The sequence below is a fragment of the Solea senegalensis genome, linkage group LG12 (assembly GCF_019176455.1).
Source record: "Solea senegalensis isolate Sse05_10M linkage group LG12, IFAPA_SoseM_1, whole genome shotgun sequence".
NCBI classification, from domain to species: Eukaryota; Metazoa; Chordata; class Actinopteri; order Pleuronectiformes; family Soleidae; genus Solea; species Solea senegalensis.
In genome coordinates, this window is record NC_058032.1 from 4583823 (window position 1) to 4611610 (window position 27788).

Sequence of the window (27788 nt, forward strand, 5' to 3'; positions counted from 1 at the left end):
TAACAAACTGAGTTCACCTTTTATACCCACATTTGAGGCGGCTCACTGGGCTTCTTCTCTGAGAAGTCAGAAGTTAATCAAGCGTAACATTCGATCAATAAAACTAAAGATTTTCTGTTCAGGAATGCAACTAAATAACCATAATTTGACATCTTAATTATAGAAATAATAATGTGTTTTGCTATTTTTGTTATGCTGTATAACAATAATAATTATATTTCAGTATTAAAAATATCATTTCGGTTGAAGAGCTTCTGCATATCGTTATGTTATGTTACTTTAGGGCAGCTGTGGCTTTGTGTAGTGCTCTAATAAATTTGTTAAGCACTGTATAAACGTTCTAATTTATAGGACTACCTGTTTAAATAAGGGTTACATAAATAAATACAATTGTTTCATCAGTAACTGTTGTGACAGCAGTGCTAATGCTTGTTCCATACATTATATTATGAGGCAATGGTGTAAAAAAAAAACAACTTAATATTTAACGTTGTCAAATATTCTGTCAATTAACTTATTGAGTAATTGTTACAGCTCTAAAAAATAATTTCTCTTTTACAGTAACCACTATAATGCAGCACAGAAAAACATTGACCTTCTATGACAAATAAACCATTTTCTAACAACACTGAGGCAAAGGTCACAGCGTAAATAACCCAAACTGTCTGTACATAAAAACATCACAAAACAAGGTGAATAGAGAGATTATTTATTATTTATGTGTGTTTTTTTAACTATTATACTGTCAGTGTTTCACATTGTTTGACTGGCAAACATTTAATAAACATTGCAATGCCAATAAAACTGTTATACAAAAGAATGTAAATCATCATCATCATCATCATCAGAAGTATAATATATACTGTTACAAGTTATACGTTTAACATTTAAAATACTGCAGTAGGAATACACAAAGTCGTCAGTAGTGGAGTCAAATCCCTGTCAGACAGTAGTTCGTGGCTATTTGAGGAAACGTGGAAAACACATGGTTGATTCATATTATTTAGGTAAACGTACTTCACATTAGATTGTTGATTAAAAATCAAAAAGAATGTAAACTAATCTACAGTACAGTCTCTAAATGGCCCCTGATTGTGGCTTTACACATTGAGGTGATCAATTCCCATGTGATTCTTTCATTATGAAGGTTTCTCATTATACAATATATAACGTGGTGATGTTACAGTTCATCAGAGTGTCCTTTTGCCACTTTCTCCATCACAATAATACAATTTAGCACATCATTTGCTACTGGCCACAGTTACTGAATGTCGTATTCTGAAGGAACCCTAATAAAAAACAAACAAACAGCTGATACATTTGTTATTATTCAGGCTCTAAAACAAGCCTCTAAATCTAAAAAGCACATAATAATAATATGTGTTTCCCACTACGTTATGGCTCACACTCAGGAGTCAGGACCAGCAGGACTGTATAATATGAGGACGGACAATGTGGAAGCGTCCAAAAGTGGAGCCTAAAAACACCTGGATCGCCCCCTTGTGGCAGCATTTTATGGCCCCTGTCACGTCAGCTGCAGCTGTTGTTATATATAAAAATCCGCTGTAGTAGAAAAGAGTACTTTAACTGTTAAATAACCAGAGATTTTGGAGCATTAAGAGCAAATGTTGCTGCACATAATGTGTTTGCTCAGAGGTTGATCTCATGTCACCGTTCAAACTGCATTTATGAACCAGTCTCTCTTTTAAAAAAGGCTCCAAATACACTTGATAAGCCACAACTATACGTGGCTGATAAATACTGCAGTGTACTGTATATATTAAAATCATCTTAATTCAGTAAATGCTAAAAAAACCAAAACAGATTTTACAGTAAATATATATTAATTTCTATAAAAACAAAAGAATCACTAGATTTTGAGGCTCAGATTAAACCACGAGTCAAATTAAAGGTTAAGAAACCGCGGCTGAGTATGTGACGATCGACTCTCAGGCGTTCCTAAACCCGTCGTTGGGAGGAGGAACTCGACTGTAGCTTCTCAATCCTGCCGCGTCTCCATCATAAACCTTTGTTGTAGGTTACCACTTTGCAATCTGTTGCCATGGCAATCTCCTGCTCAAGGCGAGACACCTCAATCTGGAGGAGGAGGAGAAGAAAAATCATTAAAAACTGAATTTAGCTCTATATTCATTCAATCATCACCCACTTTGTCCTCCATACGAGGGTCGCGGGGGTCGCTGGTGCTAATCCCAGGTGACACGGGGTGAAAGGGCGGGGCTTCAGCTCGACATCTACGACTGAAATCAGCTTGACTTTTTAATTAAAAGACGTAGGAAAACATGAGGCGTGTGGGTCGAGGCTGTTCATGTCCAGTGGTGTATGTGTAATGTGAATTATTATTTTTTATTTTTTTCCCCAGCTGCTTCCCTCAGCCATCTGGCCCTGGATTCATCATCATCATCATCATCAGCAGCAGCAGCAGCAGCAGCAGCAGCAGCAGCAGGAGAAGGAGGAGTTTGTGTGACAGTACGATGAACTCCGCACCTGAGAAATCTGCGGGAACAGGCTGATGGCCACAGGCAGCGAGAGGCCGAACGTAACCAGGCACACGAAGCTGTGGACGGGCAGCAGCAGTCTGCGGTGACTCTGCAGGAACCTCAGCCTACACGAGTCAAGACAGTGGGACAGAGGTGCGGTGAGCTGGTGCAGTTTCAGCGTTATTTATAGATCTGAGACAAAAAAAAAACAAAAACCAAATACATCTTTCTGCAGATTTGGGAGAGCTACTTCACGCAATTAGTGGGTGGGATTTTTTTTTTCTGTCTGTGTGAAAGTTCCTCTTGTGGGTTTATGAGTCAGACTCTGCAGATACTGCACCCTCATTACTCCAGATTCTTCATTTATTCACATATCAATTTACACATTTCATGTTTTCCTTGAGGGACTGTTTGAATAAAATACATTAGGTTCACAAAATGAATTCACTACAGAAATGGTGAAGTTGTGGGTAAATTACAATTAAATGCATTTTAAAGCAGATTATTCTGCTCCTTTGGACAAAGCTAAACTTGGGGAGTTTCTATCTTATTTATTTCGGAAAATAAAGCTGAGTTACTGAGATTAAATCAGGAAACTATGGGATGTATGTTTGTGAGGACCTGTGAGTTTTTATAATTTTTTATAAATTTGACATGCAGTTGACATTTTAATTGTGTTTTGAGTTAAAAAAGATTTTAAGGAGGATTAGTCACATTTATTAGTTGTTAGGGATTTCAGGATGTTGCTGGCATTACCCTTTTCTTTTTAATTGCATTTATTAAGGTTTATTGACAATTTCCTGGATTATTAACAACATAAATAAATAACTTACCATTGAAATTTCTGGATTTTTGGATGATACCAATGTCAGACGTAATTCAGTGTGCAGTGTTTTAAAATGGAAAAATGGATGTACTTGATTGGTTATTTTATCCATTAATTAGTAGACAATCTATCCATATTTACATTTTGTGCAAAGATATACTGGTTTTTGCCTCTCATATCAATTCAATTGTCTTTATTTTACTGGTTTAAGTTCGATTTCCTCTGTTCCTGGGACAAAATACTACATTATAAAGGTGTCCAATTCTGCCCTGCGACTCTGTGATGTGAATTTCTCACCATTTAGCAGCCACTTTGTGGAGCCGATACAGAAAAATTGTACATTTATATGCAAACCTCTCTAGGTAGGACATGATGATGGGAGGCAAGACAAAGATTGGCATCGGGAGAACCACACGTGTGAAGGCTGTTTCCATGATCGCCTGAGGGAAAAAAGATGAGAACATTGTGCACACGCTTCATTTCAAAAAACACTGCACTGAGTTTTTTATGAAATCCGATGGGAGCTGAATAAATATGAACTTTGCAGGAAATTATGCATTTTCACAATTAGACGCAAGCAAGTGCAAAGTTATTCAATACAGTTACAAAGCAATAAAGCAACGCGGACGCCGAGAGAGCAAGGACATGACTTCTTTATACTTTTAGTATTATGTATACTGATTTACACTAACTGTATACATAATACTATGTATGAACACTAATATTCAGAATTCACATAGCACCTTTTATATGCTGCAATTTTTATATTCAAGCTTACGTTCGTCATCTATTCGGCACATGTTTGGACTTAAATGTGCAAGCTGCATTTAAGTTTTTTTTTTTGTTATTTGTATGTTTTTTTTACATATCTCAACTATTAGATTACATTTTCTGCTTTAATGTTTACGGCAGCACATTGGACTGTGAAAAATGTTTTTTATCCTCACCCTAACCCTCACTTTGTGGGGGTTTGTATGTGGTAATGACAAATCTAAAAAGCTTGCTCACATGTCTTGCAGCGATTTTGGACGATCCCACCACGTTCCCGTTGTTGTCCAGCACATCGACACCTTCAGACAGTTCATTGTGTCTCATCAGCCCCACGTTACAGATGTTTGCACTGGCTGCACAGGGCAGACAAAAGAAATGTATGAACACTACTATTAGTAGTACTTGTAGTATCAAGGTGTTGTTTGAGTATTAGGGCCACACATAAAAAAAAATTGAAAGAATTCTGAGATTAAAATCTGAATTCAAGATTAAAGTTAAAGTCAGAATTCTGAGAAAAAAGTCAGATTTTTGAGATTAAAGTCAGAAGTATGGGAAAAAAGTCAGAATTTTGAGATTACAATCAGAAATCTGAATACTGAGATTAAAGTCAGATTATTGAGATTAAAGAAAAAAGTCAGAATTCTGAGATTAAAGAAAAATACTTTTTTTCTCAGAATTCTTTCTTTCAATTTATTTTTTTCCATGTGGCCCTAATACTCTTCCACACATGTGGCCCTAATACTCTTCCATACATCTAGCCCTTATACTCTTCTGTACATGTGGCCCTAATACTCTTCTGTACATGTGGCCCTTATACTCTTCTGTACATGTGGCCCTTATTCTCTGTACATGTGGCCCTTATACTGTACATGTGGCCCTTATACTCTTCTGTACATGTGGCCCTTGTACTGGCCCTAATACTCATGTGGACTTCTTCTGTACATCTGGCCCTAATACTCTTCTGTACATGTGGCCCTGATACTCTTCTGTGGCGCCTGTGGCCCTAATACTAGTTTGGCCCTTATACTCTTCTGTACATGTGGCCCTAATACTCTTCCACATGTGGCCCTTATACTTCTTCATGTGGCCCTTATACTCTTCTGTACATGTGGCCCTTATACTCTTCTGTACATGTGGCCCTAATACTCTTCTGTACATGTGGACCTAATACTCTTCTGTACATGTGGCCCTAATACTCTTCTGTACATGTGGCCCTAATACTACCTGTGGCCCTAATACTCTTCCTACCTGTGGCCCTAATACTCTTCCGTTTGGCCCTTATACTCTTCTGTACATGTGGCCCTAATACTATCGACATGTGGCCCTTATACTCTTCCGCTCATGTGGCCCTAATACTCTTCTGTACATGTGGCCCTAATACTCTTCTGTACATGTGGCCCTAATACTCACATTAACTATTCTATTATTTTTTTCTGCTTTAACCCTTTAACACCTAAGTCTTTTAGATAAATATCATTACTATTTATTTATTTATTTTAAATGTCTTAAGCTGCTCCCTCTCTAGGGGTCGCCACAGCAGATGGTCCGTATATTTGATTTGGCAACGCTCCCATTTATCCAGGCTTGGGACGGCACATGGAGACCCTGATTTACACTATTTTAAATATTTTTCCCACAAAAAAAAGAAAACAGACGCTGAAGAAGAAAGAAAACAAACTTAATCAGCAAACCTTTAACACTGTAACAGTGTTTGTGTGCGATTTAACGGCAGTAAAACAAAACCTACCTACAGCCGGGAAAGGCACTAATCTCTGTATTATCATTCTGGTGGCAGGGGACAACTTGTTAGCCTTCTGAATCAGCACGTTCAGCCCGACCTATAAAACACAAAATCAACCTAAATATGACAAATACACGCACATTAATAAACAAAAACACCTTTGGTAACAGACATCAGACTGAACTAATGGATGAAACATATCAGTACAATGTCGTTTAGATTTTATTTTTAGGAGAGCTAAAACAAACAAAACAACAAATTCACTTCTTATACCAACTACTGATTGCAAAAACAAGAACACAAGATAATAATAATCAAACTCACGGCGATGGAGACAGCACTCGTCACAGCTCCTACGTAGCCTTGAAGGAACTTAGATGTAGGCGTGGGCTGAAGTGGGACAAAAGAAAAAAATACTGTTTTTCAGACTAAAATGTTGTTTTTCTCCTTCTTTCTTTTTGAGAAATGTGAGTACAGTTCCTACCTTGGTGGCGTTGCGGTTGGCATAGTTCACACAAGCATTGTGACTCTGATTCAGCCACTGCAGGAAAGAATAAGGAAGGAAACACGGAGATGTGGTGGTTAAAATACAGCATGAGCATAAATGGAGGACATGAATGAATAAAACAGGAGAAAAGAGAACAACTTTCTATCTAAACAGCTATTTAGATAGACGTGACCAAAATGCACCACAGGCTAAATGCAATGGATTTACGGTGTTTACAGTACCTGCCATATAATGGTTGACACCACAGTCTGATTTGGGAGGAGAAGGCCAATGACCTACAGTAGATGAAACCAGAGAATAAGATCTTATTTTTATAGCAAAATAAGTCCAGTCTCCTTTCATCTATCCCCAAAACATGAGCACATGAATGGACCTCTGCACAGCCACGTTTACTTTTCTCTATGAAATGTGTGTTGATTTGAATGCGGGACTTACAATCGGCGTTCCAAATGGCACATAACCTGCACAATGAGAACAATGTGAAAGAAAAAAACGACGGCTAAATGGACCAAACACTTCATCAGCAAAGATCTTCATCTGAGGTCGTACCTGACATTCGAAATGGCATGAAGATCTTCTCTCCTGTATCAGGGTGAATGATGGCCTGCGTGCAGAGAGCATGGCATCATCCTCATGCTGTCAGCAGCCAGAGGCTTGAATGTAAGGGTGAGTGCAGACACGGGAACCTGTGCTCACTTATGACTGCTCTGCCACTCACTTACCTGCTTGATCTTCTGGGCTTCCCACAGCTGCGCAAGGTTTGCAGCACATTATAAAGAAAAAAACACAGTTCACAATTAGCCTTCCTGCTTCTGTTTTCAAAAACGGGGTAAAATAAGGTCTTTTTTTTTTTTTTTTGGATACGAGGCATTTCTTTATGATTTAAATAAGGTGATTGATTCTGGCCAGAACTTTGTGTTCAGGATTCAAGGTTTGTAAAACTTTGTAAACTCAAATTCAAGCATTTTAAGCTATTTGTTTTCTACGGAAGAGAATTACATAAAAAAGGAAAAAAACGAAAAAAGGAAAAACAGCATGAATTCTGAGATAAAAAGTCAGAAAAAGTCAGAATTATGAGAATTCATAGACATTTAATTTAAGATAAAAAATTAGAAATCTGATATTTAAGTCAGAATTCTGACTTTAAAGTCTGATAAAAAAGTACTGTAGTTCATTTTAGCAAAAGGATAACAACGTATAGGTTGAACATATGTATACATTAAAAGCCTGTGACTAAAGTGTACTAGGGTATTTTCTTTCTGTGGTATTTAATCAAAATGATCCATATTCCATATTCACCTGAAGATCAGTGACTCCAGCTGGGAGAAAACCCTGTTTGTAATCATCGAGGAGTTTGATGCATTCCTTCAGCCGCGTCTGTAAACAAATGAAAGACAGAAGAAAACTCTTTAGACTTATTTGACTCAGAATTGATCATCTAGATGCAGATACAAGGACTGCATCTTTGACACTGAATGTGGAAATGTCCAAAGCTGCACAGACCAGTTGCTGTATTCACATTATGTATTAATCTTTTTAAATGCTTGTGAATTTTTCATTCAATTTTTGGGGTTTTGAGAAAAAACTGAAAAAACTTTTAAATATGAATGAATGTTTGTTCGATTCAAACCTTAGTCAAATCATTCAGTGGACGCAGCATGCAGATGACGATACATCATTTCTGACCAAACAGATTAATAACAATAACAACAACAACTAAAATTACATACTGCAGTTTTAATATTTTGCCGGAGCCTCGTCACATTTGCTTGAAATCTAAAAAAATGATGATGTATTGACTTCCTGTCAGTTGCATATCGTGTACAGCATTGATAATATTGAAAGATTGATTTTTACCTCTGACACAAACAGGGTGCTGGGGTCAATGATGTCTATGAAGTGTCTGAGACGCCCAAGGAAGGAACCCTGGAAAAGACAAAAGAAAAGTTCATTCTCAGTGAAAATAGACTCTCGTCTCTGTGAGTTAAACATTTTTCCCGTGAGTCCTCTGCACTGATTTATCGCCACTTTACCGCTGTACAACATGGCTCTTTATCTGTCTCCCACAGACGCTGTGAAACAGTAAGTGTGAAGTCACTGTGTGCTTAAAGTATCATGTACAAGTACAATTTAGTGTTTCGCATCCACGGGGCCTCAGCCGGGATTCCGGTCAAACTACTACTTAATTTTTATCACGTCGTATTAATTAATTTAAACTGCTCAGTTGTTTTTTTTTAACTCGTAATTCAGCACACTCAGTAATAACATCTGTGAAAAGTAAAATCCCTGCAGGACAATGAATTGCTGCTAAGAAAGGAACCAAATCATTGATTAAGGATCTTTTTTTTACTTAAATAGAATATAAAGTATTTTTGGCCAACAGTACAGGAACAGGAAAAGCACACGTGTTACACGAGTTACTGATGTCACTGAAAGTGAGGACAGGAACAGAACTGTGCCATCATTCATTTCAACATTTACTGGTGTGATTTTCCTTCCTGGAGTCAGGGTTTCACTCACATTTATGTAGAGATTTATCCCAAACAGGAAACAACAATAAACATTCCCTCGTGTGTTTGGCATAAATCGATGGTTCCATTAGAAAGACGTCACGGTACAGTTAATGGATGGATCTGGAAACACTCGTCGCCTGGCAGCGTACCGCAGACACCCGTATGAGAACCACTTCCATGGAGGACAATAAATGCTTATTTTGTCTATTATTAATGAGATCATCGTCATCGTCCTCCTCTTCCTCACATTAACTTCACACAATGGTAAAGTGAAATTAGATTAAGACGGAGCGAGCCATAAGTAGGGTTGTGAACGATTACATATTTGAAAAGAAAATGTTGTACTGTCACTTTCATAGAATTGACAAATATTAACTGTAGAATCAAATCAAATTGTATCGTTCTTATACTGTATTGATTCATATCGAATCAGTCTTTAATAAAAGTATATCGTTTTTGAATGGTATTGCAACCCATGTGTCTAGCTGCGTGTTGATAGATGATTGTTTGTGCAACCCTTGAGATAAAGTGACTCTACTTGTTATTATTGAAGTTATTGTTGTTGTTTTTTTGTTATTTGTTTCATTTTCTTACACACTCCAAAGTCAAAACTCCTCAGCTGCACTCCGAGCACAGTATTTCTGATTTTCCTCCAAGCACCACCAGAGGAAGCTCATGTACACGTACCACAGAGTCTGAGAATTTAGCCCCTCGTCACCTTACACTGTTTCCAAAGGTCAAAAACTAAAGAAAACAAACACAATGTATTGATATGCAGGCGTTAAACGCTCATATGTGAAATATCACAACAATTGAAGAAAAATAAAGACAAACGAGGAGTCTTTGTTGTACAAGGGAAACAGAAATACTGCTGGAAATGAGCCGTTTGAGACAAACACTTAACAGACTAAGTGCTGAACATATTCTTCAGAGTCGATGCTTGGAGCTTCTGGTGAAGTGTTCTCTGTTTCCCGCTGCCGTCTACATCGGCATGCCAATTGCTAAGTGCGGCGTGCGTGCCAGCAATCTGAAAAGGCCCAGTAGCAGTTTATGCCAAGAGTGTGTTTGGCGAGCCAGATGGGGGCGAAAAACATGGCAGCTTTCGTCTGATTCCCTCAGACACATTTATCAGTTATGAAGTGACGGCTTCTCTATATTCAAGTATCTCTCCAGCACCGCGTCCTCATGGAAATGACTGGGAAAACCATCTCTGGTCCATCTAAAGACGAAGCATCGCTCTACAGCGTGTCTCTAGGTTTTTCTGGCTTCCATCCTCCTCCTCCTCCTCCTCCTCCTCCTCCTCCTCCTCCTTCTTCTTCGTCTACAGGCCGTATGTGCTGCTGCAGTGGATCCATGCATGTGAGGAGCCGGCTTTAATTATGCATGAGTTTCAGCTCCCCGGAGAGTACACAACAAGGCTGAAGCTGGAGACGGAACTCAGGGAGAAAGCAGACAAACACAAACCAGGCGAGATTTATGCTGATTCAAGGACTGACCTAATTTAAACTGCTCTGACACAAAGAAGTGGAAGTGTTACAGCGCCGTTAATCAACACAAATCACTGGCTGCTAAAGGGAAAAACAAAAAAGCAGGTTTCCTGGTAGAGGAACTATGTATGAGCGGTGCATGAGCGACACAGAGCTGGAAACCTTTTTAAATCACAGCGATATGACAACTGTACATGAAATGAATTTCTATGCGTGCACTGTGCAGTGTCATGACACAAAAAAGATCCTAAAAGACGTAGACATGAAACACACACACTCACACGCACCTCCTTTACGTGTATGCGAGGTCACACTGAGTTTCTTTATGGCTGTTTTAATCTGGAACTCTGGGACTTTGAGTTTGTTGAGGGTTCTCGTGGTTTGTTCGAGATCTTTTCTAGGTTTTCTTGCATCTTTGCAGTTTTTAGAGTTATTTTCTTCCTCTTCACTACACTACTCTCATCACATGACAAAGGAGGTGGCGCGTGTCTCTCGTTATAGCATGTGCTTCTGCTTAAGCATTAATGTGATATTGAAGGGGGTTTTTGGATCCTGATTTTCTTTTTCTGTTCGCAGTGTTCCAGTGACGTCGACCAGAATTGCACCAATACAGATCAAATTAGATCATCCCATGAATGAATCAATGAAAAAAATTGCCAAAAGTGCCTCTTGTGTTTTTTGTGTGTCCATGTTTCAACAACCGGTGACTTATTTACATGGTCGGACTTCAACCTGTTTAGTGCCATCACCAGGTGAATCATCTCCTATGGAGCTGCTGCTGTCAGAGGAAAAAAAGGAAGCTCGACTGCAGAGCTCACACACGTGAAGGTCACATTATCTTTCAAGGCTGACCAATGCAAATTTATCAGAGCAGATTAGAAACTGAGACACACACACACACACACACACACAGCCCGTTCATCTCTATCAGAACTCAAGCTGCAGAAAGATGTATAGAATTAGATGTCTTTTATATACATATGCTGTATAATTCACATCTATACTGCAGTTACACCCACTTCTATTGTCTGAAACAGGTCATACCGTTCTTCACGTGGTGTTTCCGGGATTATACTATATTATACTATATTATCATAGACACTAAAATTGTATGAATCTCAATGTGACAAAATTGTTTTTTTTTTCCACACATTGTCACACAGTTCAGGGTGTACCAGTTTCAATTTGGCCTGGCATAAGACAATAAACAATATTATCATCACCCATTACAATTAAAAGTGCTAAGGTGATTGTGGTGAATTTCATGTGGGGGGATTTGGGGGATTCTAGCTCACCAGCACACGGCACGTGTGATTTATTTTGAAGTGCCAAAAAAGGGGTATTGACTCTTTCCAGTCATTTCCAGAACCTGATTTTTGTTATATTATTTATAAAAGTATTTATAATCTTGTTTTTCACTTAAAATGTTTCCTTGGTAACATACTTGTAACATAGTAACAGTGAAATTTTGAATACAAGTACATTTTCTTTTGTAATGTTAGTTAGTATTAGCTCTTCTAACAGGATATAGAGACCAAACTAATGATGTCTTCTTAAAACTACAAGAAATAGTTTACAGAGAGAGAAAGGGGGCGTTTAAAAATGCATTGTGTCAGAACAAGGGATTAAATTATGCGACCGTCAAACAGCAACATTTAAATAAACATATGGATGAAGAACAGCAGTTTAACCCACGGTCATGGAAATGGTTGTGTTGAAATCCATTCAATATTCCCGTGTTGTATCGAGACCTTTAAGGACATTGTAAAAACTGTATATCGTGTAAATAGTTGGAGGAAGTGGTTGATAAATTGAATTGAGTGAGTAATAGAAATGTGGTAGGAACTTATATTTATAATAATTCTTTTTAACATGTGACAAGAAGGAAATGAAATTGTGTCAAATATGTGTAAAATGTGTACATTTATAAATCTGACAGATATATCATCACAAGATAATTAAGATTTGTTGTGATTTCCATTCAAAAACAAAGTGCAGTCAGTGCAGTCAGGTAATGTTATACAAGAGCAAGATGAAAACCGTCAATTATTCCACATTTGACGGATATCTGCTCTCTCACGGGCCAATGAAGCTTATAGAAAATTAAAAACGGAGACAAATCGCACGTTTATCGTGATGAAGTGACAAAAGAAGGAGAAGATATCATCCATCAGAAACATCACAGTGTTTCTCGCGGCGCTGCACCGACACCAGGGTGCGAGAGAGACGATCAGACGAGCGATCCGCGATTCTGTCCCCGACAACTAAACTGTGACCAAGTCACAGCTGACGCGGTCACCATCTGAAAGTTGCTGTTGCCTTTTCTGAAACACCACGGAGCATCGCGTCATCCGCAGATCACAGGCAACTTTGTCCACAAAGAGGAAGAAGAAGAAGAAGAAGAAGAAGAAGAAGAAGAAGAGCACCCAGAGCAGGAGCGGGGCGGAGGAAGAGGAGGACCGGGAGGAAGAGGAGGCTGTTTTTCCACCGCAAAACCCTTCGGCAAATAAAAAAAATAAAAAACCGGGACTAGCGCGCTCGTTAACGGAGAATAACGAGCACTTGACTCACCTGGTCGTATCTGGGTCTGCCGAGCTGGAAGGCAGGACACGCTGCGGATTCCGCCATGACACCCAACTATTTATTTATTATTAATGAAGTGAATCATGAGCCGACTGTCAACTGGAGCCAACTACACTCACGGTGCCAACTCTAGTGAAGCGAGCGAGCGAGCCGCAAGGTCTGCTGGGAAGTGGAGTCCTCTCCCCCTGTGCGTAAACGCCAGGCAAAGTTGAAAGCGCGCGACGAGTACGCGTCCCCCCACCGAATAGTCGATCCGGTGAAAGCTGTTGCGTAACTGTTCGCATTGATCTCGGGAGAGATAACAGTTGATGTGCCCATAGGTGTTTGACTGAGCTGTGATCAATAATTATATGAGGAGGAGGAGGAGGAGGAGGAGGAGGAGCCTGGTGTCTGGATGGAGTGATGATCAGCCCCTGGACTACTTTCAGGAGCACATGTGCGTCAATGGATAATATATGATGTCTCTTACAGATGGTGCGCGTTATTGTGAGAAGCTCTAGGTGGAAGACAATAACAGCCCCCATCCCATCAACTTCTCACTCTGCTGCCCTGAGGAAAACAGAACAGGAGTTTTAATAAAAAAGACAAAAACAAAACACCACACCTTTTTTCCCCATAGTTGTGACACAAATGAGGAATGTTTTTTTTAGAGTAGAAATTAGTGTAAAACAGCATCTAACAATCTGAAATCAATGCTGTAGGAGAGACAGAGCAGAGTTGACACACTGTAGGACAAAGAAGACTTAAAACCTTAAAAGCTTTTTACTCTAGCCTTCAACTAGCTCCATTTTATTCCACCCTGTGTTGTGTTTTACTGTTGTATTTTAATGTCATGTACTTTATTTCTATAGCCACAGTTGACCAAAGTGCTTTACAAAATAGCAACATTACACACCCACAGCATTAAAAGCAGACGTTAAAAACACATTCATGGAACATAAATCAAAGCATAAAGGAATACCAAATAAAAACACAAGAAGAAAAAGTGTTGTATTTGCATCTATTTTATTTTTCTATTATCAGGTAGCATTATTATTATTTGATGGAAATCCATTGGAATTCTTTTTAAGCGTTATTTCCGGCATGTGCATAATATTCTGTGGCGCCATTAACCTCATAAATCTGAAGTAATATACAGAGGTTGCTGTGGAACCTACACTGCGGTGAGGAGCGCACCCTAGTGGAAAGAAATAAGCATTGCTGCAGTATGTCATGTACATGTCAGGTCAAGGGGCCACATGGTTGGTGTAGTTGGTGCATGTTTTTGCATGCAAACTCCATGCAGATTTGGGGATTAGGTAAAGTGGACACTCTAAATTCTCTTTTCGTGTGTCGTTCCACGCTGGTACCTTACTAGTGGATTGTTGTTTGTCTCCATGTGACCCTGTAAAGGACTGGTGACCTGTCCAGGGAGCTCTACGTCGGATGGGATTGGCACCAGCGCCTTCTGCAATGTGTTATTAGTGAAGTTGAATGAATGAATGAATGAATGAATGAATTAATGAATGAATGTCAGGTCCATAATAACAAGTCAGAACCTCTGCATTGAACCATGTGTACTTTATTTTTTATTTTTTTATAACAGTACAGTACTGCGGTCATCTAAAGCATTGCGGGTAGCTACAGTGGTACTGGAGTGGTATTAGAAGAGAATATATTATCATGACAAAAGTATTTTTGATAGAAATAAGTTATATTCTTATTTTACGGCACGGATTGTTTCTACAGTAAAATGCTGCGTAGAACAGAAACACGGGATGGAACGAAAATATATATTAAAAACATTCTCTCGGGTTTTAATGTTACAACAATCAGGAAGTTAAGGAGCTGAGAAAATAATGATAATAATGAAAAAAACCAACTCTCCATCCTCTTTTTTTTGCTTATCATACAGCGATGTTAATGCAGAAACATCTCTCTTTATAGTATTCACATTATTTAAGCATTTTCCTAAATATACTGAATATGTAATGAGGTCAAGTTAACCTTTGTGCACTATTTGAGTTGAAAATCTTGCTTCTCTGCTTTTATTTTTAACTTGAACTAACATCGTATTCTTGCCAGCAGACGTATTTGAATCCCTGAAGAGCATCATCTGATGCACTTCCAAAAACAACAGTTTCCTCTGGTGTGTTGAAGCAGTGAGTTTAAACTGAAAAAGCCGATTACCTGAAATCATATTAGTAAGCGTCGGTAAAAGAATTATGTTCAATCACTTTAATTGAAGCTCTTGTGTGTGTGTGTGTGTGTTTGTACGTGCCAAATAGAAAGTCCATGCATGTTGGGTAATATTGTCTACATCAACAGGGCAGTATTAGCAGTGAGAAGAAGACCTGGATGACTTGTGGAGCATTTGTTTGACTGTAACAGTGTTTATCAGTCTTCACTAATAACCCTGTGTGTTTTGATGCCCCACAGAGAGGAAACAGTCTTCAATCACACATCATGTGCAGTAAACCTCACACGTCTGCCGTCACTTGTGTCTGGTTCGCACTTGAAGCAACGTCGGCGTCTGCTCCATGATGCGCAGTAAAAGGTTATCGATGTAGTCCTCCAGGTCTCGGACCTGTGCCTTGACCTTTTTCAGCTCGCTCTCACATTTTTCCAGCTTCGCCCCCTGCTGGTGGGAGGCCGCTTGCTGCTTCTGCATGTCCATCTCCTGCTGCAGCAGCAGGGAGATCAGCTCCATGTTGGTCAGGTGCTGGTACTGAGCAGAGTTGTCCACAGTCGCCTCCTACAGGAGAGAATCGGTAAGGTATGTTATTTAAAGGCTTGTAAGAGGTTATAGCGTTTTTTTGATAGTTCATGTTGTATGAATTACTGACATAGAGTCAGCATTTCCTGAGCTGTGTGCGCCCCCTGCTGGTCCTCCATGTTGAGAACCAGACTAAAGCCTGCCCCACACTAGAGGAGAATTGGCCTGATCTGGCCATTCCGACAATCATGGTTAGAGCTGAAACAATTACTCGATTAATCGATTATTAATCAAGTACTAAATCAATCGACAACTATTTTGATAATTGATGAATCGGTTTTTCATGATTAAAACAAGATTTCTGACTGTTTTGGCTTCTTCAATGTGAATATTTTCTTTGTTTCTTTGCATTAAGGGTTGTTCAAGATGTTCCTCAGAAAAACCACATTACTGTAACCTGTAGATCAGAGTCTTGGAAGTAAAGCACAGCGTAATTTTGAGAGAGCAATATTATATAAATCCATACGTCAACTCTGTTGCCATATGTAATTTCCAAGTGAAAGTCTAGATTAAATCTATTGCTTTGTTGGAAACAATGGAGTCGTCACAGCAGCAGTGTATTCATGAACACCATGTGCCACGCTGGCCTTAATAAATGCTCATGGAGGCATTAAACAGACATCCAACCTCACCGCTTTCTGTGATTTAGTGTGACATCCTAATGGCTTCTCTCGACTGTGTCCACACAGCGAGACGCAACACAGCATTATGGGTAACATTTTTTTTTGATCCCATTTATTGCTTGTTGAAAGGTACCACAATTAAGGGGGAATGGTTGTCTGCACACAGCTCAAACCTTAGTGCTGCTCATATGGTAAATCAGCTGCATATTAAATATCTGCAATCCGGGAAACTCTGGAAAATCACCAGGAAGCACCAGAATCCAGCCACGTCACCTCTCTAGGCCCAAAGTGTGAGAAAAGAAGAGGAGGAGAACACAATTTTAGGACCTGAAAACTTTTTTTTCTGGGCCAGTAAATGGTGTCAGGCTAACAGAGGAGTAATGGGATCAGCATTTCTCTCCCAGGTGCTGAAAGTAGGAACCTCGGTCTAACAGGGAGCTGGTAGGTAACAGCTGCACACTTACATGTCTTTTTTTTAATTGCTGGACTGGTTTATGTCTCCATCACCATTACTGTACAATAAGTAATAAAGCTCCTAATATTTTTGTAGAAATGAACATGGAAGTGTTTTTTTCAGACATTACCTGACTCTTCTCAGCTTCAGCTACGGCCTGGTGTGCAGCGGCACGTCCCGGGTGGATCGTGGACTTGAGCTTCTCCAGAACCGAGCGGCCCTCCTTCTTCTCCGATTGGCTGGAGGTCAGTGGCTTCACAGGATGAGTTCTGCAAAGCAGAGAGGTCAGCCCTCACATTTTTCGACACGGACGTACGGTATGTTTGCTATGAGAGCAGCAACGGCTTCTGGAGGGACTCATCGTGTACGGTCAAGTGACAACAATGAGTCACTGTCATGTTTGAGTATACGACCTGCAGTTACTCTGCATCTCCAGTTGTTCATGTGCTTTGACAAACCAGAAAAATGCTGACTCTGCGATGGTTTAGCAAGCACTGCAGGCATATTTTAATATATTCTACTTTTCTGTTATTTGGGCATTTTAAAGTGTATGTCTGGGGACACTTGCTGAAACATCCTGTTCCATCCTATCCTTCAGAATAAGAGGAAAACATCTAGGGAGGAACACAGGGTTTTACTTTACAACAGCAACAGCAACAACAACAACAACAACAACAAGGGAGTGTTTAGACACAGAAAATTAGAATTAATCTGAAATGTAAATATACAACAGGAAGAAAAGCTGTGTTACTGCAATAACTATATTTTTTGACAGTACTTAATAATAGCGTAAATAACAGATTTTAATTGAATTTATGGGGATGGAGGGTGTAGATCTTGGTGGAGGTTTGCACTCTTTCTCTACATTTTCTAGTTGTTTTTATTGTTTTTGCAATGATTAGTGAAACACTGAAAAGGGGGTGAGTAAACAGCCCAGCAAGTGATTGTATGACTCTTTGTTTGTTTGTACTAAAAGCACTGCTGAACTCAATTATTAAAAGTTCTCCCCTACATCCATCGTAAAATGTTTAAAACTGAATGCAGCTGGCACTGGCACTGGGTCTTTTGAATAATTGAGTGTTCTTTAGCCCAGTCATGCTCCTGCATCTCTGCTGCCCATTCATTTGTATTTAATATTATGTGGCAAATTGTCTTAAATTATACACTACCTAACCTGACAACTATCTTACATTCTGTATTCTAGTGCTATAACCTACAGTTGTCTGGAGATGTATATATATGTATATATAGCTCTCAGCAGGTGGTCAAAAAGCAGCAAACGTAGCTGAAAGAATGTGTGAGAAAACAACAAAGTACAGCAGCCCACAAGACGCTGAAACATGAGATGAATAACATAAATGCAAAGCAGTTGCACAGCAGTTCTCATCCAAACCAGCCAACGTTTGGATGGGGAAATCAAAAGGCACAACTTAGAGATACACAAACACATTCTACACCAAATCATGCCAGGCCGACAATAAACAAAGCAACAAGAGCAACAAAATGTAAAAGAAATAACAATGACTGTGTGTGGGGGAATATTTTCTTGCGACTACAGATAGTAAGTAATGACCTAGTGTGAGGATTCTCACCTGCTCTCCTGATGGGGCAGGTTGTTAGCTGGTTGTGTCTCCTCAGGCAAAAGTGAGTGCCTTGCATCGACCAGGGGCTGGTCAGTGGTGGAGGTGGTGGAGAAGGAGGTGCAGGAGGTGTAGGGGGCCACAACCAGTGTAGTGCTGGCTCCAACATGGGGCGTCGTGTTTGAGAGATTAATGGAGGGGCAACAGACAGGGGGAGGGTGGAGTTTAGCCTGAGCATCAGTGGTCAGGGAGAGTGTGGAGGGGATGGAGGGAGAGCAGGACTCAGGCGCTTGCAAAGATTGTCCAATCTTTGACTTAGAAGGGCTTCTTGAGTCTGGCGCTACTTTGTCATGGAGGTCTTGAAAGCTGATCGCAGAGGGTTTTCCCGTTAAACAGAACTTTGTGAGGCGAGACATGTCATCTTTTAAAGACGTTGTTTTGGTTCTGTCTATGACGACGTGCACATCTGTGTGTTTATCTAGCGGCAGCACGGACGATTTGGTGGGCTGATATGACATCGGCCCCTCGCAGACTTCTGAGAAGTTTTGAATGAGGGACAAAAGCTGCTCAAACTCTTTGTCTCCACTTTTGCTCTGGCTGCTTGGGCTGCCGCCGCTGTTCTGTCTGGACAGGCCTTTAGGTCTAAAACGTGCGCTCACCACCCCGGAAAATGACTCTGTGGCTCGCTTAGCTTGTGGGTTGCCGTTATCATCAGTGTCTCTTTGTGTCTTGTTAAAACCATCGTTGCCCGCCATTGTATCTTCACTAGGTTCTGTTTTAAAGCTCGATGAGTTAGACATTTGATTTAGAGATGATGATTCAGCAATCTCACTGCCGTTTACCCTGGAGTGACCCCGTGGTGCAAACGTAGTAAGCTCGTGTTGACATTCTTGGCAATTGCCTTGGCAAACCGGAGACACTCTGCACAGTTTCCGCGTAGCAGCGGTTATTTCAAAAGAGGAGTTCATCTCTGGTATGTAGGTGTCCTTTAACGTGAACATGTCCTCAGGTGTGGTCTCCTTGTGGCGAACAGCTGTCAGTGAGTCGTCTGTTGGTTGTGAGGAATTCCCATCCAAACTGACAATGCTTCTCAGAGTATCCTGTACCTCGGACTGAGAGGAGCCGTCCGAATCAATAAATCCAAAGTCCAAGTTATTCACATTCATGTTCAGGTCTCCTAACGCTAATGAGAAAGACACGTTATTGTTGATACATGTGGTTTCATTTGGATTAGACTCAACTGCCACTTCTACTGGACCAGAAGTACCATCTAGTGCCTTTATCTCTGGGTTAGGGGAAGTGGAAGTAGTAGTAGACATGTTCAAAATGTCTTGAACAGAGTTCTCACTATCAAGTAGCAATTTGTTTGTGGAGTTCTTTAATGCAATGTTATTTCCGGGAATTTCCTTTGTGTTTAATGACAAAAGATGATTGTTTTCTACAGGTTTTCCATAGTTTACTCTGCACAAGCGTCCATACAAATCCTGCTCAAACAGCATCCCTCCCCAGCGGTCAGCTTCATCTTCTAAAGGTTCATATTTGAACTTTTTGAGCTTTTCTTCAGAGGTGAATCCTGGTGTTGTGACGTTTGTTTGCTGTTCGGGGGGAAGACTGAGGGAGTCCGAGGTCTCACTGTGCGCTTGAAGGTCTGGAGAGACACTGTTTCTTCCGTGTTGTAGTGAGGCCACGCCGGTCTGTGAGAGGAGGTAGGCTTCTTTATGGACGGCCAGCTCCTGACCTCTGTGCAGCCACCCGTCGGAGTAAATCTCATTCACCGAAGTTCTTAACAACCTCCTTGGAGGTAAAGGGGGAGGCTGCCCTTCATGTGTTTGAAGCTTTTGCGTGTGATTTACTGTATTAAGTGGATAACTACATCCATGAGATGATGTTGGACTAGTTCTCAGTCTTTTTTGAGGAAGATTCCCTTTCGGTGTATTGAGTCTGCTTGAGGCAAAAGCGTCAAAAAAGTCGTCCCACTCTCTTGCACTTTCTGACATGGATCGATGGGCTGTGTGGTTCGGGGAGTTGGATGCAGGTACTTTAGGTAATAACGCAGGGAGAGATATCTGTCTGGCTACTGGCCTGGGGCGCTCCCGCTTGATAGAAGCAATATTTGTAGCATTCTTAGCTAGAGAAAGGCTGGGCGTGTGAGGCTCAGAGGGCAGGGTGGTGTAATGGAAGGGGGATGAGCCAGAAGAGGAGCAGGGGGCAAAGGTAGGGGACCTCTGTGACTCTTCCGCTATGAGCTCCTCAAAGAAGGGGTTGCGCTGTATGTGTGGGAGGAAAGGATTGGAGGGGGAGATGGGATTTGAGGAAGGAGAGTTGGAGGGAGTGAAGGGATGAGACTGACTGCAGTCATCAGGTGAGACATGACCAGAGGGAGAGGAGCACTGAGGGGGGAGAATAAGGGAGTGAGGGGGTACATCTGAGCTGCTTTCTACTTCCAGCCTGTGAAAGAAAATAGGGCACAATAGTCCTCTTAGTTAATGATTAGGTTGATGACCAGGTGACCAGGTTACCGAATGGTGAACACGTTTCTTACACAAACACAAAGCACAACTAAAATCCCGGCTGATATTTCACAACAAAGTGTCTCGCTCAACCAACTTTAGTCTCAAAAAGAATAGAATTGTGGAAAGAGTAACACAGATTAAACAAAAAAAGAAGAAAAAAAAAAGCAAAGCACATTTGCAAAATAATCAAGCAAAAGAAACAAAATAATAGTAATAATGCACTGTAGCCATTCAAGACCATCTCTGTTGGGTGAGCTCATATCAGCATGGAATGAGTTTCCTTACATCGTCTTGCAAGAGCTATTGTCTGAACCGCAGGGATGTTGCATCTTTTATAAGTAAAGACGACACACACTGGAAAAGAAAATACAAATGCTGGAGTGCTGTTTGTGGAAAATATAGAGCGAGGTAATGACACTGTGTGGTGGTAAAATGGAGAAAAATATGCACTAAATCAATGTCCATTTTCAAATGAGCCAGGAGAGAAAACAGAAAAAAACTCAATACACCCAACTGAATACAGGCCTCCCATGTGCCTGTGATTATTTCTGAATAAAGACATTGATCAAACATGGTTGGAGCCCAGAGGTGATCCTGCAAATGACCCTGACTCACCTTGGCTTGTTCTGGGAGTCACTGGAGCCAAACCACCCTCTGAGCCTCCCCTCAGATGTGTAGGCAGCCTGGTTCAGGTCTGACTTTGCAGGTAGCGACTCACTCCTCCCTCCAGAGAATAAAGTCTTTCTTAGCTTTCTCCCCTTTTCAGGTGAACCAATGGCAGAGGAGACGATCGGCATTGTGGTCTGCATGGGGCAACCCTCTGTTTGAGATTGCTGAGGAAACGACGCCGCGGCTGCCTTTTCTTCCTCCTTCTCCTCTTTCCTTGTCTTATCAAAGGACCAGCGGCGGCCCTCGGAGAAGGAACCTTTGTCCTCACTTCTCTTGGTGAGGTTCTGCAGGGAACGCGAGAGCGGCGAGCACTTCTCCAGCAGGACCAGCTTGGACGGGAGAGTACCCGAGCTCTTTGGAGTCGACAGCTCAGAGTCGTAGACGTGGCTTCCGTTGATACACAAGGACGACTTGGACTGAGTCATGGTCTGACCCTTGAGGGACTCCACTGCTGGATTTGTCCGAGGGAGCGCTGTCGTGATCTTGCTGGCTTCATCGCTCAAGGCTCGCTTGTGGGTGAGAACCTTTGTGGTGTGCTGGCTGGTGAGCACTGTCGGACAGAAGCAAGAGCTGAGTTACGAAATGTGAGGATTCTCCACGTTACAGCAGCTGTAACTGAAAGAATTATAATGTTGTTTAAATGGCTCTACTGTCCCAACTGGACAAAATAACAGTATATTATTTACAATTTTGTGTTTCCTGATGATCTTTCACTGGTTGTGACTCTGCTGGTGACAGGTCCATAACATCAACTGGTGGTTCCAAGGAACATAAAACATCTTGTGTAAAGAAAATTAAATTAAACATTAGCGTACCATATGTATTTTCTGTCAATAAGAGTCTCTTAATCAAAACAAAAAGAAAACACCTGTTTTGATGAGGTTGGGAAGCAGCGACTCGAGGAGGTTTGTCCCAGAATTTATAGCAGACACAGGTTTAGCGAATGCCGTCATTAAAAGGCAACCAAAATTAAATGGTCAGTTATCTTGAATAGAAATATGAATCATTTTCAGGTATTTTAAAGTAGAAATGAAACACAGAGACACAAGTGCAGCTTGGATCTCATCATCACATGAAATAGAACCTCTGTTTCTTCTTCTTATTATTATTTTGTTTGTAATCATCTTTGCATCTTTGCTGCAGCAGCATGACTCACAAAGACACTGTGGGGAATGCTGATTTGTCCCTGAGCTAGCCTTATTTCTCACACATTTCAGGAATCTTACCTTTTTTAGCGAGGTCTGCCTCTCCATAGTGGGTGTCCACTCTCACTTTGCTAGTGTAGATGGGGGAGCTGGGAGGGTCAGAGAGCAGATCCAGACTGGGCGGAGGGCCGGGGTTATCACTGGCCACGGAAGACATACTACTATCTGAAGCAAGTGACGAGCATGACCTGGTGTCGGACGACTTGCGCAGCTTCCCCTTGAAGAAATCCTTCACCTTGCTCCTCTTCTCCTCTGGTACCTCCACGTCTTGCGGCTCCGTCGCTCCTCCGCCCTCGTCTCCAAACGGCTGCCCCACGGATCCTGACAGGGCGGCGTATCGGCCCGGCACGATGGCCGACGAGGACTCCACGTCGCCCCTCTTCCTCCCCGTGACTCGATCCTTGAGCTTCCCAAAAGCAGAGCGGGGCTTGTCCTTCATGGTGAGGTCGAACATGCTGGCCGTCATGTTGTTGCGAGTGAACTGGACCGTCACCTGGAGTTCACCGCGCTCCTTCTCCTTCCGTCCTGCCTTGGAGTTGAGCTTGAACCATCTGCAGGAATAAAAGGAAAGGAGGCAGACTTGTTATCTGGCCATTCACTGGGACAACCCCACCCCCCACATGATTGCCTTTTGGCAATACTCTCCATGCACTGTATTGCATAATCTGGAAGAAATGCTGAGGGATTATACTTAGAGAAAAATCTTTGAAAACAAAAGCCAGATTCCTGTAAGTCCGCCCACCTACACCTGGCATGTATGTGCTGCAGAAGACGAGAACAACGTGACGAGTCCACCGATGGAACTCGGCCCCCCGTGTGTTTTTAAGTGGACATGAGAAAGTGTTGGAACCAAAGCTAACAGCAGGAATTTAGTGTGAGTTTCACTGTGTGTGTGTGTGGAGGGAGAGAGAGTGGGAGAGAGCGAGAGAGCGAAAGGGCGGAGAAGCCGCAATTAAAGCCAGATGTGTTGTGTTGCTTTACTCTGCTCTTCAGTGATCACAGTGGTGATGTTTCACATGTTACTGGCGAGTCCTGTTACGTCACCTGACACTCAACCGAGGCCTTCGGGGACACACTTTCAAGACGCACAGAAAAGTAAACAACAAGCTGTAGCTCCATCACGTACTACAGTGATAGTAGTAAATAGCAGAAATGTTATGTATTGTATCTTTTAACTGTTTAAATTGTTGTAGCTGCTGGATTTGTAAACGTCAAACAAGTTAGAAGTGTTTTTCCTCTTGACCAGATATTTACTTGAAAAACACCTGCTAAATATTGTGTGTGACATATTGTTTCACGGAAATACACCATTTCAAATCAAAAGCAGTTCAGCCAGTGCTAATACTTAAAGTGTCTGGTGTGTAAGAATTAGTGACCTCTAATGCTGAAGCTGCAGATTGCAACAATGGAGGACAACTTTGAACTACTTTGGCTTTCACATACTAGTTCGGGCTGCTGTAGAAACATGACTGTGCAAGATTTCTGCAGAAATCAAATTATTAATGTTCTAAAGCGACTGTACACTTAAACAAACATCGTTAATTTGATTTCTGGGAACAGATCCCCATTAATATTACACAATGAACTTTTTACAGCAACTTATCGGATGGAAAACTTTCATAAATAATAAAACAGTTCCATCTCTTAACTTTGCTCACCTTGCGTTGGTCTATAATTACTTCTCCAGACTCACTGCGTTTGTCTGAGAGTCACCTGAGCCTGTGTGAGGTTTCTGTTGAGTCCTTAACGCATCAGAGGAAAAACAGAGGAAGCTAAAAGTGAGATCGATACAATAAAAGGTACTGATCCCTGTCTGCACAGAGTCATCGTGTCACGGCTGCACCAACATTCCCACAATCTAAATCTGCAGAGGATGACATTGTGAATGTAACTGTGTGAGGGGGAACAGCGCCAGGTGTATTAAACCTGCTGTCTCAATGCTGAGAGAAGTCATATTTATTTTTATGTACACCATAAAACCCTTTTTTTTTTTAGCTTTAGTCCACTGCAGGGGTTGCGCTTGCGGCTTGTATATAAGATTGTCTAGAGCTTCATCTACAATTGTCTATATGTTATTTTTGATTTGAAATTTTGGTTGATTTTGCATCACAATTGTGTTTTTTTTGTGAACTATCTATCAAAACTTTTACTTTGAAATGATGTGCAATATCATCTATGTTTAATTGCAACTTTGTGCTAGGTTATCAAGATATAATTAGAATTTTTAATGACTAAACAGTTTTTCTGTTTTTCCTGAACTGTTGGACTAATTTAACTTGAGCGAGTTTGAATAATGGAATAATAATGGATAATGGAATAATAATGGAATAGACAAGGGGGCTCCTTGTCTATTCCAAGGTCCTCTGACCTTTCATGATCAATGCTGTTAAGCTGAAGCGTCACTATAGTGGCACTGACGGCTCTATTTATAACTGAGCTGAGACCACAAATGTGTATTTTTAACTCATTCTCAAAAGCCACACCTGGATCCCTCTGTCAGATCTTTAGTGTTCTATCACAGGTGTTAAAAGAACATAACAGTGTGGCATTGTCAGAAATATTAGCTGCAACCCAAGAAACAATATCAACTTTAGATGCATGGCATGGTGGTGAATATTGTGTTCAAAATTGAGAATAAAGTCATGGTCATCAAGAAATGAAAAGTGCTTTTTTAACAGACCATTAACATCATGGTTCAGTGGCGTGCACAGATATTTCAGGGCGCAGGGGCTCAAGTGGAAAAGTGCCCCCCACATAATACATTTTCATTTAATTCAATAACCACACGCTAATGTAGATATTTAAAGGTGACATCGAAATGCTTGTATCTCACATATATGTTAGTTATGGAGGTCTACTTACATATATTAACTTGTTTTCATAGTTAAAAACCTTCTTATCGCTGCAAACCAACCTATCAAAATATCTCCTCACTGACGCTCTCGTTAGCTGCGCTGTTTCAGACCAAAATCACACCCCCAGAACGTGGACTGTGTTGTGATTGGCCAGGTACCTGGAAGTGACGTAATAGATAGGCCAGCTCTCAGATACACAGCTCCCCCTCCCCTACGAGAGTAGTTCTTCTTCTTCTGCGGTTGAATATACGCAACCGGATGTGCCCGGACTAGTGCCCGCACCAGGAGGCGCTACGGTGGTGAGAGGATTGGTGAGGTATACCGATGACAACATCAACATACGGAAGGGCCGATCCGCTTTGCAGAGCCCAGGAAAACAATAAAACCCTATTTTCTCAGCAGTGACTGAACTGTTTGTTCTGAAACTTTAGGGTTTCATAAACACACACAAATGCAGCGTTAATTGGAGCTTCCGGTCTATGTCGCCTTTAAGTCCTAGTCAAGATGTTTCTGTCTGACAGTAATTGCAAAATAAAATGCCCTTTTATGGCATTGTTGGGAAGTAATATCATGCTAAAAATAACATTTAATTTGAATAAAAGTGTCACTGGAAAAGGAGACTTTACCTGGTCAGGCTAAAGGCTAAAAGGGCAGGTGCATGAGCGCCACCTAGGGACTATATTTATTGTGGATTCTGTCTGATTTTGCTACTTTACTATTACATAGTTTTTTCATAGGCTACTTTGAATCTGATTCAGTCATTTTGGTAATGACTGGACCAATATCAATAAGTATTGTATCAATTCATCGTTAATGTACTTTTATATTGTTTGTTTCTACTGAGTCATGGTCAGGGGCATTTTATGACTCATTTTAACCTTGGGAGGTGCTTATTTGCTGGAAAATATCTCTCTGATGATGATGATTATTGTTATCAGACATGATTAATCAGGCACAGGCTGCAGTTACACATAAACACAACCTACTCGTCTCTTGGACACGCGCCCTCCTGGAATATCCTATCGAGTGGGATGATGGTTTGACCGAGAAACACGTCCAGTCCGATCAGCACCCGGTGCATGACCGTGAGGACCAGGTCCCCGCTCCCCGGTGGGTAGTCGCCCCGGCCTCCCTCCTCCAGGATCCCGGGCAGCAGCTCGAAGCAGCACTCCTCGTTCCACTGTGGCACCGCCGCCTTCTCCACGAGCCCGGTGGTGAACTTCTCCTTCGCCACCTGCATGATGGTGTAGAGGTAGCGGCTGCCGTGTTTGCCCTTGGTGCGCAGTCCTCTGGCGCGGAGGACGGTGACATTTACGTGCGTGGGCACCCACCGCTGATCATCATCCAGGTCTATTAACGACATCATTGTGGCGCCGCGTGTCGTAAACGTCTCCTCTAAGCAGATGTGGCTTCGCTGTCGTTGTCACTTGATCATTCCCCCAAAAAACAAAAAAAAATCCGCGCTGCGCCAGAGTTTCCGTTCTGCGCAAATAAAATACCTCTGCAGAATGCTTCCAAAGTGCGCGGAGTTTAGCCGAGGTCAGTTTCCACACACATGAGCAGACATGTGCAGGCTCTGCTGCTGCTGCTGCTGCTGCGTGACGTTCCCAAATTCAATCACTGCAAACCTGGTTAGAGGAAGATCTGCATCAGTGTTACTGTCCGAGCTGTTCACGGCCCGCCCTCCACCACCACAGCAGGCCCGCATACAGTGAGGCAGATGCCGCAGAGTTTAAAGAGAAACACCCTGCTGCTGCTCCCCTTAAACACACACGCACACACACACACACACACACATATACACACGCGCGCGCACGCTGATGCTGTGGAGAGCTGTGGGCATTACTGCATGTCATCTGAAGACACGTTCAGCTTTGCTGCTCCTGGTTTTGATCCTGGTCCACAAACACAAACTGCAGACAGAAAACGTGGTTCCCTCAGACTCAGAAGTTTCTGGGCGGAACCTTCACAGATTTTTTGTTTTTGTTTCATGAACTGCAACCAATTCCAAAAATGTCAGTTCCCCTAAAAGCCAACAACATGCAGTGACTGTGTAGGAAATGCTTTAATATAACCTATAAGTCGTTTTAATACTTTTTCATGAGTAACTTGATTCTAAATATTAATATTTGAGCACATGCCACTGCTCATGTCCATTGTCAGGTCTGGTAAATTCAAATATTCATATATAATGACCGCATCAGTTA

At 41.4% G+C, this 27788-nt stretch overlaps 2 protein-coding genes across 2 annotated transcripts; both read right to left on the reverse strand.

The window, feature by feature from the left end:
* Nucleotides 1-693: 693 nt before the first annotated feature.
* Nucleotides 694-13256, reverse strand: sfxn5b (sideroflexin 5b). Its single transcript, XM_044041008.1, has 14 exons — nt 12916-13256; nt 8202-8270; nt 7644-7721; nt 7067-7093; nt 6894-6948; nt 6780-6805; nt 6566-6619; nt 6321-6377; nt 6161-6226; nt 5843-5933; nt 4333-4448; nt 3679-3764; nt 2506-2623; nt 694-2097 (listed from the first exon to the last, which is right to left on the reverse strand). The coding sequence occupies exons 1-14, from the start codon at nt 12970-12972 to the stop codon at nt 2020-2022; spliced, it is 978 nt and encodes a 325-aa protein (XP_043896943.1). The 5' UTR covers nt 12973-13256; the 3' UTR covers nt 694-2019.
* Nucleotides 13257-14468: 1212 nt separating this feature from the next.
* Nucleotides 14469-27351, reverse strand: LOC122778947. The gene is made up of 6 exons (XM_044041113.1): nt 26568-27351; nt 22748-23277; nt 21468-22071; nt 18352-20787; nt 16890-17028; nt 14469-15661 (listed from the first exon to the last, which is right to left on the reverse strand). Exons 1-6 carry the CDS (start codon nt 26945-26947, stop codon nt 15401-15403), a joined length of 4350 nt encoding a protein of 1449 aa, XP_043897048.1. The 5' UTR covers nt 26948-27351; the 3' UTR covers nt 14469-15400.
* Between the last annotated feature and the right edge of the window lie 437 nt (nt 27352-27788).

Excerpts from the sequence above, each read along its gene's own strand:
- LOC122778947 (XM_044041113.1), bottom strand. The coding sequence starts at position 26,947 with ATGATGTCGTTAATAGACCTGGATGATGATCAGCGGTGGGTGCCCACG. Across the intron at positions 22,072-22,747 it reads GGCAGACCTCGCTAAAAAAG|TGCTCACCAGCCAGCACACC; the intron begins GTAAGATTCCTG and ends TCTGTCCGACAG. Across the intron at positions 15,662-16,889 it reads CTGAAGCTGAGAAGAGTCAG|GAGGCGACTGTGGACAACTC; the intron begins GTAATGTCTGAA and ends TCTCTCCTGTAG.
- sfxn5b (XM_044041008.1), bottom strand. The coding sequence starts at position 12,972 with ATGGCGGAATCCGCAGCGTGTCCTGCCTTCCAGCTCGGCAGACCCAGA. Across the intron at positions 2,624-3,678 it reads ATCATGTCCTACCTAGAGAG|GCTGAGGTTCCTGCAGAGTC; the intron begins GTTTGCATATAA and ends TGACTCGTGTAG. Across the intron at positions 2,098-2,505 it reads TGTTCCCGCAGATTTCTCAG|ATTGAGGTGTCTCGCCTTGA; the intron begins GTGCGGAGTTCA and ends CTCCTCCTCCAG.